Source organism: Gnatocerus cornutus, unplaced genomic scaffold (assembly GCF_029298725.1).
Source record: "Gnatocerus cornutus isolate USDA-ARS CGAHR unplaced genomic scaffold, icGnaCorn1.1 ctg00000023.1, whole genome shotgun sequence".
In the NCBI taxonomy this organism is placed as follows: Eukaryota; Metazoa; Arthropoda; class Insecta; order Coleoptera; family Tenebrionidae; genus Gnatocerus; species Gnatocerus cornutus.
This window is the reverse complement of record NW_028275375.1, coordinates 6,175,763-6,193,429: the sequence shown is the minus strand read 5'-3', so window position 1 is coordinate 6,193,429 and position 17,667 is coordinate 6,175,763. Positions and strand designations below refer to the sequence as shown.

The 17,667-nt window shown below is 36.7% G+C and overlaps 2 protein-coding genes across 6 annotated transcripts in view; one reads left to right on the top strand and one right to left on the bottom strand.

Moving 5' to 3' along the window:
• The window catches only part of LOC148166642 (uncharacterized), an 87,679-nt gene that overhangs the window by 3,163 nt on the left and 66,849 nt on the right, over positions 1-17,667 (bottom strand). For all 5 annotated transcript variants that reach the window (XM_088048911.1, XM_088048908.1, XM_088048910.1 and 2 more), the window contains 6 exons: positions 9,889-10,086; positions 7,069-7,309; positions 2,275-2,455; positions 768-960; positions 508-717; positions 167-460 (listed from right to left, as the gene is read on the bottom strand). In XM_088048911.1, the coding sequence (XP_087905037.1) occupies positions 167-460; positions 508-717; positions 768-960; positions 2,275-2,455; positions 7,069-7,309; positions 9,889-10,086 (1,317 nt within the window). The remainder of the gene's footprint in view (positions 1-166; positions 461-507; positions 718-767; positions 961-2,274; positions 2,456-7,068; positions 7,310-9,888; positions 10,087-17,667) is intronic.
• The window catches only part of LOC148166636 (uncharacterized), a 94,674-nt gene continuing 78,675 nt past the window's right edge, over positions 1,669-17,667 (top strand). The window contains exon 1 of the mRNA XM_088048923.1: positions 1,669-1,804. Coding sequence (XP_087905049.1) covers positions 1,757-1,804 — 48 coding nt within the window. The 5' untranslated portion in view covers positions 1,669-1,756. The remainder of the gene's footprint in view (positions 1,805-17,667) is intronic.

Sequence of the window (17,667 nt, the reverse complement as noted above, 5' to 3'; positions counted from 1 at the left end):
TAGACTCGATTCTTTGATGTTATGCACTCTTGACTTTCAAAGGAAGTTGAATTATTAATTATTAAAGTGGGGAAGGCAGTTGCCTACCAATTGTCGATTAAAGTTTGCGAAATTACAGAGAGAAACTTGCAGAGTCGTTATGAATGCCAAAACGTCTAATATCTACCTCTCCTATAAGGCTTGGGAATCTGTCCGGTCTCTGCGTGGTTCTGCAGATTGGCGACGATGTCCTCCAGCATCTGCGACCTCGTCCTCTCTTGCATCCTCGCGAACTTGGGGGCCGAGTAACTCGCCCTTTCCCCGTTGACGATTTTCGTGAGCAGCCACTCCCTGAACATCGGGCCCTTGTCGAAAACACTTTGCTCCCATAGATAAGGCTTGTAGGCACCCACTTCATCGCGAGTAACAACCGACACTTCATATCGAGTGGGTTTCCTCTTAATTCTCGGAGAAGTACGAACTGAAAAAGAAAATCAAGTCTTTAGAAAATCGCGCGCGTTTTCGTACCAAGGATAAAAGTGTGAAGAAAATGGCTCTTGATGCAAGCGGGCGAAAACGCCGTGTTGTCGGCCTCCAAAAACACGACGCAGACGATGTCGTTGCCGATGTGTCTCTTCCTCTGCAGCTTCTGCGGGTCGTGTTTTTCGTACGGCAGCAACGTGCTTACGTGGAACATTATTTCGATGTTCCTCCAGTTGGTATAAACCGAGTATAATCCTAAAACCATCAAGCTTGAATCGAGATTACGCTGAGAAAACAGAGCGCACCTGTCAAGTCGTGCACGGTATCTAAACCTCCTTTGTATTTGTCGAAGCCTTTGAGACGAACTTTCTCGCCGAAAATCTGCAGGAACTCTTCAAACAGCACGGAATTGTCGTTATTGTCTAGGATCTCTTCTTCGGTGTATTGTCCCTCTTTCACGTAGATTACGCCCACCTTCAGCTCCGATTTTATAAACACCTTCAACAAAACACGCCCTAATTACAATGTTTTGCACTAAAAAGTAAATTAAAAAATTAAAAGTCAAATTTCCCGCTCGAAATTTCAAAGGTTATGTAACTGCGAAATAGAGATTTGTCAGTGTGGAACGTCTCCTTACCTTTTTACTGCATATATTCCTTTCTCAAAGCAATTTTATGACCCGTGACCACTTTTAGTAGTAACTACGCACAAATAAATTAAAAAAGTGAGGTTAATTTAGAAAATGTGACAGTTTTCGGATTTTCAGTAACACCAACTTCGAAATTAATTTGGAGGTTCGGTATATACACAAGAGACAACTTACGCTTTTAATTAGCCAGCTTTTAATTAGCAATCGTAAATTACTAAAAAAATTTCTTTATTTTGAATTTCGCGCCACATCGTTAATTTCCGGTGCAACGTCACCATTTTAAGAGCCGAACGTTCCCGAGACTTGCCGACAGTCTATGACGTGTGAGCTTCTCTACTGCGTCGTCTCGAGTTCAAATTTCCATTTTTTGAATATTTTCGAGTTTCTACCCGCGAAAAACTGTTGTTTAGTGCAGTTTTTAGTGTTCAGAGTGAAGGTGTAGTGTTGGAACCCCAGTTTTATCACTTTTTTCAGTTTAGTGTTCGAATTTGTTCAGTGCTTTGGTGTGGAAGTGTTTCAAGTCCAAACAGGAAAGTGAAAGAGTTTTATCACACGTTATCTCTTCTGGAGGTTCTGGAATGGAAGGATTCAGCTGGGAGTTGGTTATTCCTAAGAATAGTCGAGAAATTCGGAACATAACGGAAGATGAAGTCTGGTCTAGTCGGTGCAGGTGTGACGTCATCACTCCGAAGGGTAAGTGAACCTGTTTTTTGTCTGGCGTCTGACCTACTTTGATCATTGCGAATATTAAACACGCACAAGTAAATTGAAAAAGTCACGTTAGTTTCGACTGTTTTTCAGGAATACAAACTTCGAAATTTTCATGTTACTGTCAACTGAAAGAAATTCAATCAGCGATACATTTAGTATAAAGTGATAAGGCCGTTAATTCCACGCCGCCGCCCGCATTCTAATTGTTTCGGTCTTGCCTCTAATTTGCGATAAAATTCATCGACGACAAACATTCCTGATAAACCGCCGTCATTTTTCATCCGGTAATTCCGGGCTTTTGTGTTCGCGTCGAACCCATTCGTGAGTGTGGAAATTTTAATTTAAGAACATCTCCTTTTGAAGTCCTCACTTTCGATTCTTTCCACGATTTGGTCCCGAAATTTCCTCCCAATCAATACTTTGAATCGAAAGTGGTTTCCAATTAAACTTACCTGATCTAATTTCAACAGTTCTTCGGGCGTGTCTGGAAGCTGCCCCAACGTCAAAGGCGGATTGATGTTAACTTCTTTACCTAAAGATCTCACGACTTCTTCACGATTATAGCGATCGGCAAAGACACAACTGGCAGGAATCAGTCCGTGAACCGTGTAACTGATGGCTCGTACTAATATCCTGCGAACAAATTCGCGTTAATTGAAGGAAACGGAATTGGGTCAATGATGAGGGTGCGGATTTTAAATAACGATTTTCAGTTACACTGTAGATATGAAGTTTGCAGACGTTAAAATGCTTTCCGACTTTTAACAGCGGTGATGTGGGCGTTATTGCCCATGATGCTGTTTAAATCAATGATGTATGGTGAAGGGGCTTTAATTCGAGCTCTGTTTACACACAACTGTTGCATTCGCACTGAAAGTCTGAGCAGAAATTATGTTTGACCTGACATTTCATCACTTTTATTTGCGTTAAATTCGTACAAATTATCCCAGAAGTAGTGCAGGGTAATAAGAAAATTATCAACGTCTGAGCAGTACCGTCATTAATTACCAAGTTGCAGAAAGGTCACCCATTTAGGGAAATTTTATCAGTAAGGAAATCGGTTGGTAACACTGTAAACTTTATTGTAACTTTACCCAATTAGTAATAAACTGGCACACAAATTGAAACAATGCCTGGTTAGACTTTCCAGAGGATGATTTTTAAAAGGATTGACCTTATCAGTTCAATATCCTAAAAGTCCCCTTGACCAATCAGCTCCGGTCTCGTTTTTTAATACGTCAATAGTCCCCGTCTTTGGCGGGATTATGTCTTGTCGGAATCAAATAAACGTTGGCTGCAGGGGTCAGTTAAAGAACGCATTTATCAGACTGTTGGTCGGGTTTTTTGCCATGTGTGAAGCAGTGTTGTCAGATCAAATTAGCCCTAGATTCTAACTAAAAAAATCTCTAGATACCATAAATTTCAAACGTCAAAACATTTTGGAAAGTCAGATCAACGCTGCCTTTGGTTAATATTAAAGTTTGGGTAGATTAGAAATAGACGAACTTTTACATTTTCGACTTTCGGAAAATCTAAGAACGAATTTTCAGCTAAAAATTAAATGAGCAAAAATAACTTGAGTTTGTTTCACGAATAAACAAACGACACATTGATGAAAATCTGTATTCAAAGGGTCGTTTTGGGGTGATTTTAAAAGTTTTCATAGAGAGATACGCCCTTTCTTCAAAGTATCAAAGTAGTTTTTATAACAAAAAACGCGTCCAAGCAACCAATTAGATCAGATCTTTTCATTGATTGGCTAGATGTTTAAAAATTCCGCCCATATGAACAAAAGACGATTTGACGAATCTATCGTTTACTCAACACGTCAATTCCGACAAAAAAATCCCCTAGACTTGTCCAAAAATTGAAAACATCCCTAAATTCGGAGAAAATCTCCAGACCTGGCAACCCTGAGTGCGAAAACCCTTTTTAACGTCGCGCAAGCTAAAAATGACGTTCATTTTAATGAGCTCGTTAGTATTGATCTCAATGGATAAACGTAGATGTTTCCAAATCAAAAAACTCCAGGAAATGTCGGCGAATTCCAGCCATCCCCAGTTTCAGTCTTAAAATGACGTGTGCTTTGTAACAAGACACGTATATTGTCGTTATAGAGTGAAATATTGACGTTTTCTTCGGGCTGTGAAAGTTTCGGATGAAAAAGTATAAAAGTAATTACATCGAACGAAAAACTTTTATAGGTACCTACTGAAAAAATTATCCTGTTTTCTTTCGCCGTTCCCTTTCGACAACGTCATGTTTATAAGATTACGATGACCGAAAATGAATAAACAATCGTGTAGAATTTCCCCAATTAAAAACGTTTCGGCGGTTCACATACGTGAGTGGAATTGCGATTTTTTAATCAAAGGACGGAATGAACTTGGCGGCGACTTTCAAACTCGTTACTTTTTAATCAGATTGGATTAAGATTAAAATTAATAATCGATGAACAAGAACGAACTCATTTAAAAGATTTAAAGCACTGTCTTGTTAATTGCTTTGTCCTTAAGTTTGCATTTATGCAGTACGTATCTATTTTCGAAATTGGATTTTATCCATTATGGAAAATTCATGGAACGAGGGTTCTGATTCGATTTGCGCCTGAAAATTTTAAATCATTGTCGGAGCTTTCCGGTTCATTATTAACTAAGTGTTTAATTGTTAAAACTCTGTCTTGTGCTTTATCATTTTTCGATGGAATTGTATCGCATTTCCGTCAATATTTGCTTAGTTCTTGGGATTTTTCGATTATTTCGCATTCTCTTTTGTTCACTGTCTTGTTGTCGCTATTTCTAATATCACGGTTACTAAACAAACATGTGGACTCTCCATAAATTTATTATTAACACGTTTGAATATTTCATTTAATATTTGTCGGGGGATTTGAGGTTGCCCTAAAAGCCTGAAAGCTCTTCCATTAACCCAAATATAAATCTGCATGTTCGAATGTAGAAAAACTTCCAGTGATATATTTAGATAACAAAGCCCCTTTATGATTATTGATTTGCTCTGGAAAAACTCCGAAATTGTTTATTTGTCTTACCGTCATGTTGAAGGGTAGATTAAGTCCCCGAGATTCATTGTTTTGTCTGTTAAAGTGTCACCACGTCTCTAAGTAAGAATGATGGTGCTCCAGATCGAACTTGATACATATTATGTTAAATTCTACCTTTTTTACGACGCTGTTAACTACGACGCGTCTGTAATAAACTAGTTTCATTAAACTATGTTCGGCAACTTTCGCTTTTAGGCTTAAAAGTACACATGATGAGGATGTGAGTTGTAATAATTATGTTGTCAGCTCAACTGCCATTTAAAACAGAGATTACAGAGTTTGAAAATTGGGGCGGTAATTATCTGTCAATCTCGTGTCGACTAGAGGGAATTTCTAGGAACTTTTAGATTTGTTTGAAAAATTCACGTTTGTGCCGAAACTTGTGCATTAATGCGATTCGGTTTTTGTTGCACTCCGACCGCGAATTTACCCAAAACAAATCTAATTACGCTTTTTGTCGGCTGCCAGATGGTAGTATTATTTATCATTTTTGTAAAACTGTTTAGGTTGCAAACGCCCACGTTGATAGTTATTTTGTTATTTAAAGTTGGTATCTTGGTAAGTCATAAGTCAAACTTGACATCTTTTAAACATTTTTTTATTCTTGCTTTCAAAATTCAAGTTATGTTTTGTCCAAAAATTGACAAAAGACTTTCAATAGGTACTTCAAAACTTCCTAGATTCGGTGAAAAACCCTTGAACTGGCAACACTGATGAAATATAATTTTTGAAATTTTAAGATGACACGATTGGCATCATTGTCCTACAATTTGATACTAGAATTGTCATATTTGAAGCTGTTACAGTCGCGGCCAAATTATTTTATTGACATTTTGAAAATTAGAGTGTAGTCTGGGCATTACTGTCAAATTGACGTGCAAACCTTAATCAATTTTGCCAAAAGTGACAGTAATAATGCCCATAAAGGGCGCTTTACACTTTACGACAATCAAACGAGTAAATAATTTGCGAATTTCGGTGACTTTGGCGGAAGTTGGCAATCTGTAATTTGGGTGAAGGCGCCGCGTCGTTTTTCAGTAAATTGACATTAGTCGTACAAAACACGCCACCTGTTATTGACGTGAAAATGACATGTGTTTCCATAAATATTCAATTCGAGCGATGTAAACACGATTTGGTGGATGCGCCGGTACAAAATAATTCCACCATAATTAGTTATCGCCCGTCTATACCGAGACGCAAATTCTTTCTACGAGTCGAAATTGCAATTTGTATCCACCTTCACGAACTAAGGCAGAATTCTCTCCGGAATTCCTTTGCAAAATTAGAGCTTTTAAATGGATTTGAGCTGCGTTGGGAAATCCAGCAAAAATGACAACGAATTTTTCAGGCGGACGATGACAGGAGAGGTGTATTTTGTAAAATCTCCGATATAATTCCAGTCCCTTTGATGTCTATTAATATTTATGAGCGAAATAACATAGCTCTCGTGTTAGAAAACGGCAATTACGAGGTGGAATTTGTAGCAGTTAAGATAAAGGTTCTGTAAAAATTCTTAATTACGGTCATTTCGAGCATCTTATCTGAAAGTTTGCGTGCGGGAATAAAAGCTTCAAGTGTAATTTTTCTTGGGAAGATGGGACGTCGAAATCGTTGCAATAATGTTATTGATGGATAGCTGGCGTGCCCCATTGTCCCCAATCAATAAATCTAGACTACGACATGTTATTAAGAGTGTGTCCTTAATTCCTGCGGAGCTTATAACTCAATTACGAGTCTAATAGTAAATTGCTGCCGGAATTGATTTACTTTTAATAAACATTGTCAAAGTTTAGTTCGATTCGAGTTTGTTGTCTGATTGCTTCACTCGGGGAGTGTTTTCGTTATGAACGCAGATTCTGAATTTTTGATAACGATCGATCTGCAAGGAATTTACTGTAGCAGTGAAATATCTCCAAGGTCTTGCAACAAGCTAATCCACGATCAATATGATCCTAAAACAACAAAGGGTTCTTGAAAAGGTAGCGGATCTATAACTTGACAAACTCAACGTTTTACCGGCGAAACTTCCAAGATTACAATTTAAATTACAAGGTATAATTTCAGATTTAGATGCAGATTATGCAACGAAAATCCCCACGATTTATAAGTGATTCCGATGATAAATGGCGCGTCAATCCGACAACGGAAACACTTTTCCGTTCACATGTCGCACAAAACTCACCTAAATTGATCTCGGGAATTTAACGTTTCTTGTTTAATCGATAGGATCACGGGACCTAAATCTTCGTCGTTGGTGAAGTAGTTCCAATGCTCGGTACCATAAAAGTACTTTTCGTACGTTTCCTGCTCGACACTGGTCAGTTCGAAGCCTTGGTTCTTCTCCCATTGCTCTTCGATGGTGGTTTTCTTCCGAGGAGAGGACGAGTCGTCCTCCTCATCGTCCTCGTAGAGGTCATTGCAACCTGAAAGTTGTAAATCTTTTTTCATATCTCGGCACAAAGATTTATTAAACCGCGACGGTAAATATCGGGCGGATAAATTTATGGAGGCGAAGCAAAATTTATTTAATATAAACACTGCTGTAACCACACGTCGTAATTAAATACGCGCTTGAATATTCCGCCGGCGTTCAAATGCTGATTTTTTTTGCCCCCTCAAATAAAGTTTGCGTTAATAGACATCTCGAAAAAGTCTCCGCGCCCGAGTTTCTCTTTTATATTAACAAATTCCTTCAAGAGTGAATGTACTTTGAACAAGTTCGGGGAGCTTTTACTGTGAGAAATCGTCCACGGCTTGAAATTACATGATTAAATAAAGAAAAACTCTCAGGATTCCGCAAATATAGTCGTATGCAAATTGAACATTAAAATTTATGATCCGAACGTTATTATGTCACAGCAGAAGGATGGATGTGTTTTAAAATTACTAGAAATAGACGACAAGTTGCGATTTTAAGAAAATCAGCTTAAGATTCCGAGCCAATTTCTAACGTTGTGCATAAATTTTCGGGTTTCAGGAAACGTTTTGCATTCCCGGTCTATCGCTAGGAGTTCAAGGAATTCTAGAATATCGGGCAAACATAGAAATTCATGCATTGCGAAACTAATTGGGTTTGATTTTAGGTATTGTTTTGGTGTCGGGAGCATCTCTGGGCTAATCGTTTCTTTGTAAAAAAAAGAAATGTGCCAAATTCAATTTTGGTGGATGCGCCGGGATAATCCCACTATTGATTAATATTAATTTCGTTCAAAATACTGGTAAAAACCACTCTTTCTCTAGTCTTCGTGAACCTTTGAACGGCGCACTGTCTAGAATACAAAGATACACTTAGTATTCATTGCTAATGTTATTGTAAGGAAGCTGAACTTTGCTATGGCTTTTTTGACCCCTGTGAAATACGCTAACGTGCAAAAGAGTCTTGCGCCTCTTCATTGCTTTATTCCATTCTTGACAAAAATAACATTGCATACATACTTTTTTTAGTTTTTTAGTTTTTTTTTCAACCTTTTTTTTTAATATTTATATCTTTGTTAGTTTTTTAGTTATAGCAATGAAATTTGGAGAGAATACCAGTTCTAAAGTGTTAATTAACTGTGGCAAATTACAAAATTTTAGAACAAGAAATAAAAATTTTGGAAAATTTCAGTTTAGAACGAACCAAATATTTTCCTCTGTTTTTATTAAAATTCGTATTTTTGTTAGTTTTTTAGTTAGGGCAATGAAATTTAGGGAGCGTAATACTTCTAAAGTGTTCATTAACTGTGCCAAGGTGCAAAATTTTAGGACATGAAATACAGATTTTGGAAAATTTCATTTTAGGACGAGCCAAATATTTTCCACTTTTTTTATTAAAATTCGTATCTTTTCTAGTTTTCAGTTATGGCAATAAAATTTGGGGAGGTTTCTTCTTCTAAAGTGTTCATTAACTGTGCCAAATTACAAAATTGTGGAACAAGAAATAGAGATTTTGGAAAATTTCATTGTAGGACGAACCACAAATTTTCAACTTTTTTTTATTAAAATTCGAATTTTTGTTAGTTTTTTAGTTAGGGCAATGAAATTTGGGGAGGTTACTAATTCTAAAGTGTTAATTAACTGTGGCAAATTACAAAATTTTAGAACAAGAAATAAAAATTTTGGAAAATTTCACTTTAGAACGAACCAAATATTTTCCTCTTTTTTTATTAAAATTCGTATTTTTGTTAGTTAGGCCAATGAAATATAGGGAAGTTACTACTTTTAAAGTGTTAATTAACTGTGCCAAATTACTAAATTTTAGAACAAAAATTTTTTTTGGAAAATTTCAGTTTAGAACGAATCAAATATTTTCACCTGTTTTTATTAAAATTCGTATTTTTGTTAGTTTTTTAGTTAGGGCAATGAAATTTAGGGAGGGTAGTACTTCTAAAGTGTTCATTAACTGTGCCAAAGTGCAAAATTTTAGGACATGAAATACAGATTTTGGAAAATTTCATTTTAGGACGAGCCAAATATTTTCCACTTTTTTTCTTAAAATTCGTATCTTTGTTAGTTTTCAGTTATGGCAATAAAATTTGGGGAGGTTTCTACTTCTAAAGTGTTCATTAACTGTGCCAAATTACAAAATTGTAGAACAAGAAATAGAGATTTTGGAAAATTTCATTGTAGGACGAACTACAAATTTTCAACTTTTTTTTTATTAAAATTCGAATTTTTGTTAGTTTTTTAGTTAGGGCAATGAAATTTGGGGAGGTTACTAATTCTAAAGTGTTAATTAACTGTGGCAAATTACAAAATTTTCGAACAAGAAATAAAAATTTTGGAAAATTTCACTTTAGAACGAACCAAATATTTTCCTCTTTTTTATTAAAATTCGTATTTTTGTTAGTTTTAAAGTTAGGCCAATGAAATATAGGGAAGTTACTACTTCTAAATTGTTAATTAACTGTGCCAAATTACTAAATTGTAGAACAAGAGAGATTTTGGAAAATTTCATTGTAGGACGAACCAAAAATTTTCAACTTTTTTTTATTAAAATTCGTTTTAAATATAAAAAACTCACTGCGATCTCTCCTCCTCGACGCGTGTCCGTTTTCCTGGTCGGTCCCATCAGTGTGGTCCTCCTCGTCGCCTTCCTGTATTTCGTGATCCGACTCGCTCTCATCCCATATGGTATCGGAAGTGATTTTCTGCCTCGAACACTCAATCCAGTACCCAGGCGTAGGTATGAAGTTATGGGGGAATTCTTCACAGAACTCATCTGCAAGAACAACAAAGCGTGAAAACTAGAATCTTAATAATCATGAATAGAACAATCTGTCGTGAAGTGCTTCTTGGAAAGTGCAGTGATGATTTGGTGTACAGTCCGCTCACTGTAAGGTAGAACACCAAACGAGCTAAATGTAGCTTGGTGTTCAAACTTAGAGTGACCCGACTATACACACTGTTTTGTTGCTTCCCTCGACGCCGCTTCCTGGTGCTATAAATCCAGCGAGGAATTATTCTAATTAAATACGAATGTGTGCGTTGATTGAGGGCGGGCTCTGAAAAGTATTGTGGATCTATTAAATTCCACAGTCGCTGATGTATTTACATCGTTTCAGATACGTTTACTGATATCTCGACAACTGATCAATACTTTCAACGAGATTACCTCATTTTGCCGCTTTTATAGGGCGGAGATATCCGATAGGAAGATTTCCTGGCAGTTAAGTTGCAAACACCACCAATACCTTTATTGGGAGGATTTGACACTTTTTCACATATTCCAAACTACAAAAACAAGTTTTCTTCGCTCCGGAGTTGACAGCAAACAGACGATTATTGTTTTGTTTGTTTTCCAAACTTTTACTACAAACGCCGTAATAAAATTCCAGGGGTTTTTCGCCCAAATCACATAATTACCTCGAAATTTTGAGTTGATAGTTAACAGCGTAATTCCGCGATTAATTGCAATTTTCTAGAGCGTGATAAAATCGAAATTGTTGGAATAAATTGATGAAAGAAGGAGCAAATGTCAAAAGCCACCTGTTATTTAATCAAGTGTACCTCTTTCCACCTATTTTGTCAACGATTTAATTAAAATGTAACGACTTAAAGGCGAAAATTGTGCGCAATAAAAGTGTAGGAAATTGTTTTTTAACCACGTGAAGTTGGCGCCTAATCCTGCCAAACTTTTCAATCACTTTTCCATTTACTCCCACTAATCAATAATGTAATGTTTAGAACTCCTCTCCATATGATAATTACCGCACGTCATTAACTCTGAATCTACTTGTAACTGATGGATCTCGAGACTCTTTTATTCGGTTGTGTGTCTTATTTCAGAGGTCTTCTAAAATCAATCCATCATCCATTGTTTTGTGAAAAAGTTTTCAGAAGCGCCTGGGAACATGATAGTTGTCACTTTTCTTATTTTCATGATTGATATATTCCCCAGATCTGTGATTACATAAAGTGCTAGAGCGAGATACTGTAATTTGATAAATGCGTGCTTTTTGAGGAGGCAGCCTCTAATTTCTTAAGTCTTCAGGATTGTTCAATTTAAATTCGCGTCTCGCAGGGCTACTCCTAAAAAATTGCGATTTAAAAATTGATCGCCAAATCTTCGAACGGCCATAATTTGGATAATCTCGTTTTTCCTCGAGTGCGTACTTTTTCCACGTGAATTAAGCAAACATTTCCCCAAAACCACATTGTTATTTCAAGTGGGGTAAAATATTGACCGAAATTTTGTGTATTTTAAACAGCACTGTTTTGTTAGGTTGTGTAACTTTTGGCGAGGACACTTGATGATTACAAAGGACGAGATAGGAAAATATTTTTCTTGAATTTCCAAAGAACTGGCAACTTTTCCCGGTTGTTTCCAAACACAAGTGTTTGCACAAAACGTATAAACTAAAATTAAATAGTTTAATAAGTAGAAAGTGGTTACTTCTTGTTCTCCTTGATATTGCGGTGTTATCCTGGGACTGGGAATGGCGTGTTTGCAGTTTTTCTTATATTCCAGCGAGTGACTAATGCTTGAAATATAACTACCTATAAGTAATATAAAATGTTGAATACTCTTTTAAACCGGCTGTAAATATTTTTGTAAAACATCAGAAGCATAAACACCCCAAATGGTTATAGCTCCGGTGGCCGCCACAATAAGAACCTCCATAATCTTTTTAACGATCTAATCTTGCCGCCATTGCTATTAGTGGCAATATTTCCGGCATTAAGAGGATTCGGACGAAAGATAACGCTAAAATTGAAAACCGCACAAGAAATCGAATTGGTTTTGGCAAACAGAAATTGTGAATTGTTTTCGGTTTTTGCGCACAAAGTAAAATTCTACTCACATTTAAAAAATTGGAGAAACGTCAACTGTCAATTTAGTTACCACTCTCGCCAACTTTTGTAACTTTTATGTTTTAGAATGGATAGTACAGACGGTTTAGGTTGCACGTGTCCACTTTGTCAGTTATTTTCTTAGAATTTATTTATTTATAGAATTTATATATTTTATTTATTAGTTGGAATCTTGATGAATTAACTTTGGAAATTTTAAGATGACAGGGTTGGCACTATTGTCCCCCCAGATTTGACAATTGACATTTTGACATGAAAATTGCTGTGCATCAAGGTTACGTAATTCATTACTGCGCAGTTAGTGAAATCCGCAATTTGGCGAAAAATCCACTAAATTTGAAGCTAAATGACGATTTTCTGGTTTTTAAAGTAGTATTCGCAAAGTAGGAAAGTTTTATCAAGATCCAATGGTTGGTTCCGGAGAAATTGAGTGAAATGTGCGTGAAATCCGCAAAATTCGCCGAAAAATTACCTAAATTTGAAGGTAAATGACTATTTTCTTTATAAACAAACAGTGATTTAGGCAGAATTTGCAAAGTAGAGATCGAATAGCTGAAAATAATTTTTTTTTTAAGATCCAACAGTTGATTCTGGAGAAATCGGCTGAAACGTGCATGAAATCTGCAAAATTCGTCGACATCAACCAAATTTGAAGCAAAATGACGATTTTTAAACCTTTTTTGAGCCTTTATTTGCAAAGTAGACATCGAAAGGCATAAAATAGTAAAGTTTTATTCTGGAGAAATCCGCAAAATTCGTCGAAAAATCAACATGTTCCAACTGAAATGAATTTTTCCTCAAACAGTAAGAAACAAATTAAATTTTGATGAAAATTCCAAAATTTGTGCCCTTAGATAAACATTTTCAACCTGAACCAAGTGAATTTGGGATATGTAAGACACAAGTGGGAGAAAAACGGCGTGGAATCCCTTTAAGCTCCCGAAACTTATTAATTTCGCAACTACCTCACCGAAATAATCTCTAATAGACATTTGGCGGTATCCCCATTGTCAGTTATTCGCTCCAATATTGCTAAAGAATACCGAAAGGGTCGGAAAAGCCATCCCGGTTGGTACTGTATCGATATCACCTTCGCTTTTTGTGTTTTTAATGTGAGCTTGATAGTTCTGATCAGTGATAATGAACCTGAAAAATGCGGTCCACTTGTCTGAAGACTTCAGCCCCCTTAGGGAAATTTGATGCATGTGTGTTGGCAATAATAGCACTGTTTTAATTACGGCGCATTTAAATTACTAATAGGGAGAAATAAACATGAAGGTATATTCCCGGGGTTAATAAATTGCTGCGGTTTGTCCACAAATCATAATTTTCTCCCTGTTTAGAATTTCCATGAAAGGAAGCTTTCGCGGAATTATTTCCTCTCTGTTTGAATCCCAATATGTCGTCGCGAAAGGAACAAGCTAAAATTCTTTTTAAATAGTAAACGGCGTCCGTGAAAGTCTCTGTACTTGGAGAAATAGAGCAATGTTGACGTCACGACGCTCTCGATAACAATATGGTAAAGGAATCTGAAGCATTTTGCAGTTTGTCCCTAATAGCAGCAGCTCTCTTTTTATTATTAAACTTGGCAACCATAAACAGCCCGGGAAAATTTGCGAACGTACATCTCGCTGCAGTCTATTGATTTCAAATCAACTTTTTTGGAACCGCTGCCATTATTCGTTTGCTGGTATGATTAATTTACGCGATCCCAACACTAATTGCCGTCTGAAATACAAGTCATTGCCGCGTCGGCCATGATTTCGATTTAATGGGGACTTTTTGACAGCGATGAAAATGTTCGGCATCGAAAGGAATTTGCTTAAATTGGATGAGAAAACTTTGATCTCCGCTGTTACGTTTTGTAGTACGGCTCTGATTTTGGAGTTTTTTGATCACCTATAACGTTTTATTGTGGGGCGATATTGGCCCGATTTGTAGAGCGGCGTAAAAACGTTCGTTTTGAAACTACAGGACTAGGAAAGGGGGTGAGATTTTTAATTCGCCAGACAGATGCGTCGCGATCAGAGCCGTAAAAGCGCCGCCATCAAAGTTTCACATTTTTATTAGTAATGTCACTTAATCACTTAATAAAAAACTCAAAGTTAAAACCAACTTTTCTTTTTATCTCGTTTTAATCATCTTAAAGTAGTCCATTACTCGTTTTCTTTAAACTTTCGACAAAGTGGCTTTAGTTGAAAAAAGAAGATTATGCGTCTAACTTTGAACTCGGTTTACTTTGAGATTTAAAACATGAATTCACTGCCATGAAATTGACCATAGAAAAAATCATTTTCGTTTAATAAAAGTGACGGAATTTTATTACAAGCAGCGAAATTAATAACATCGTTTGATTTATGCTTTTATTGCAACTTTCACACCTCGAACCGTCCGAGTTTTATGGAATAACGCCGTAAAAATAATAAATTTTGATCAGATAAAACGGCACGTATCCAAGTCGAGATTAAAAATGATGATACCCGCGAGCATCCAAATCGAATTACAATTTGGATAATCCCCGCATCGGTATTCCGTGGAAAAAGTCAAATATCCGAGGCGCGGTTGTAATTTTTGCCTTTAATTAACTTGACGAGGGCTTTACATGGGATGTGTCTGCTTTATACAGACGCTAAACTTCACAGGTTGGTAGTAAATGCTTAGACCATCGGGTGCTGGTAAAGTTGCTGCTACAAAGTAGATTAGGGGCAGAGTTTAATGGAGCGGCGCAAACAGACGTAGAGAAAGGAAGTGTGAACTGTTGCTCCTGCAGAGTGTGTAATAATGCCAACTTATACTACGGAGGAACTTTGCCAAAACCACTAACTTTTCAACAAAAAATATATTAAAAACGCCCGGCAGGAATGCATTAGTTTCTTTGTACACTCAGCAGCAAAAGAAATGAGCTCGTGGCTCGTCATTTGACTACCCACAATTTTAATCCGCCATTATTCAGTTATTTAATGACGTACGTTAAAAACTCGGCCAAGTTTTGGATTCTGCGTGAAATTCTGCGTAAAATGAGAAATCCACCGAATTAAATTTGGAAACTTGATTAGTAAAATTAAGTGTAAAACAACATAAAGGCGAAACCTCACAAAGCTTCAGATTTTTTTTCGTCTCCGTTGAGGGCTCATGTCTTTTGCTGCTGCCTGTACCTTGCAGGAATAATGTCGTCACAAATCGACATCGTCACTTTCTCGCCAAAATTATCACACCGAAACGCTTTTTGTTATCACGCGAAACGTGCTGGAGGGAAATCGCCAAAATTCTCCCTCCTCACGTAGAAATCCGCTATAAATACAAAAAAGCAACCTCTGTGTTGTTTTCCGTAAAAATGCTTCTGCAAAACGTCGTTATTTTGTCAATTTTAGGTGCAATTCAAGGTAATTATCCCTTAGAACCGCCACTTTTCTTAGACTTTCTTGCAGTTGCGCAATGTGAGAACCACCCGGCCCTTCCGGCCCTTCCAGAACTGCCCGACTTGTTTAAAAACTTGCCAGAAAAAGTTCCGCCATGCTTCGGCTCTCTCCTCGCCAGCTTAATCATAAAAGGAATGTTAAGAAGACTCGGACCGTTTCTTGTTCCACTCACTCCGCTCATCGTTGCTTTTATAGGATCCGTAGTTTTATGGAAACTATCGCAGAAGAATAGTTAAGACGTATTTTGTTAGTTTGTAACCGCTGATAGTAAAATTCTAGTATTGTTTCAAGTTGTATCCGTTTTAATTAAAAGTGAGGTGAAGAACGGCACGAAATTAACTTTCAGGTCTCTCGCTAATGTTGAGAAGATGTAGCAAAGCAGCTTGACAAGCTTTATTCTCAACTGCAAGAACAATGTGTCAAGCTTCTGACAAAGGATATTCAAACTTTCTAACATTACAAAATACATTACTTATGTTCTAATTGGGTTATCTTTAGATTGAGATTCTCTACCGAGGGTTAATCTCAGGATTAATTATTATTACTTCGGGCTTCTGATGACTTTCATTTAAAGAATGATGGCTGGGGGGCGCTTTTTATAATTCCACGCCACAATTTACCTCAATAAACTCTTTATTTAGTCTCAATTGTTGTTATTTAATCAATTTGAGCATTAGATTCACTCTCAACAAGTCTCACGTGTCTCACGAGTCATTTTAGGTGCGCAATGTGCCAATCTGCCTCTACGTGCCCAATTTCAGTTTGCCTTATCAAAAAAAAAATTGATAATAACAATCAACTTGCCTGTGTGATTGATTTAAATGCACACTCTAATTTTCATTAAGCAGTTTAGCTCTACTTCTCTGACTTCCCGGTGAGTTTTTGTCCCAGTGAAGCTAGAAACTAATTTTTCAAAGTTGCAGCAAACATGTTCAATTTAATCTTGCCTTTTATGGCACTGTTGGCGCCACTGATTAGTCTTTTGGGCCCGTTGATCGGCATTCTTGGGCCATTGTTTTGGTTCTTGTGGCCTGTTTTGGGGCCGATTTTGCCACTTCTGGGATTCTTGGGGCCGATTTTGGGCGTCGTTTTCGGACTGTTGTCGCCAGTTTTGAACCTTGTGTTTTGAGGGTACGGAAAATTTTTGTTTTGTTAGAAAATTTGTTCAATTAATTTTTTGCACGTTTTCTAATAATTTTATCTTGTTATTTTGGAATTGAATAAATGCCTATGCTGTAATGGAACGTTTGAGCCACAAAATTTTTATTCATAGAAGGCTTTGAGACAATTGACGTGAGTCTAGGAAAAATTTCACAGTACTTTGACATTTGGCAAGGTTATATCAAAAACTAAAATTTCATTCCGACAGGACTTCTATGTTTGTGTCTTTCCTTCATAGCCTACTCTAATTAAAAATTTTATGGATCACATGGTCTGTTTTTTTCCTTTTTAATTTTCCATGTTTTCGCGTTCGGTTTATACTAATGAAAGGCGGCGTTGAATTTTTTGTGTTTGTCATTTGCGACAATAATTTGTTTAGAAATGTATCCAACAAACAACCATTTTAATCATCCAGCTAATCAAAGAAGAAATCCGATCGAGTTGGTTGACCGGATGCGTTTTTTGTTATAAAAACTACTTTGATAAGAACATCGCGAGCCAATGAATGCGTTTTTTTTTGTGTTTTAATTCGACGTGATTGAAATTCACATCTTGTTACGAAGAAAGGGCGTTGAAATTTTTAGATCTGTCATTTTTTACACCAGACAATTGGCGTGTCATGTAGTAGCATTACGTCATTAAAAAAATTCGGTTTTTTTGTGTAAAATTTAGCTTCAGTTCATAAAAGCGAAGAGTACTCGATCGGTGTTTTCTGTTACCAACCCACAAATAATTAAAGTTTTCCCCTAACTCCCAGTTGATTCTACGCTCATGTGTCAATTCTTCGATCAGTGTGGGAATTCGCTTAGACCTACGTGCGAAAATGCAAAGCTACCTTTGATTAATATTAAAAAGATTGAATTTACATGATTTCCAGGACAGGCTCTTTATTAATTTTGAACTTTGAA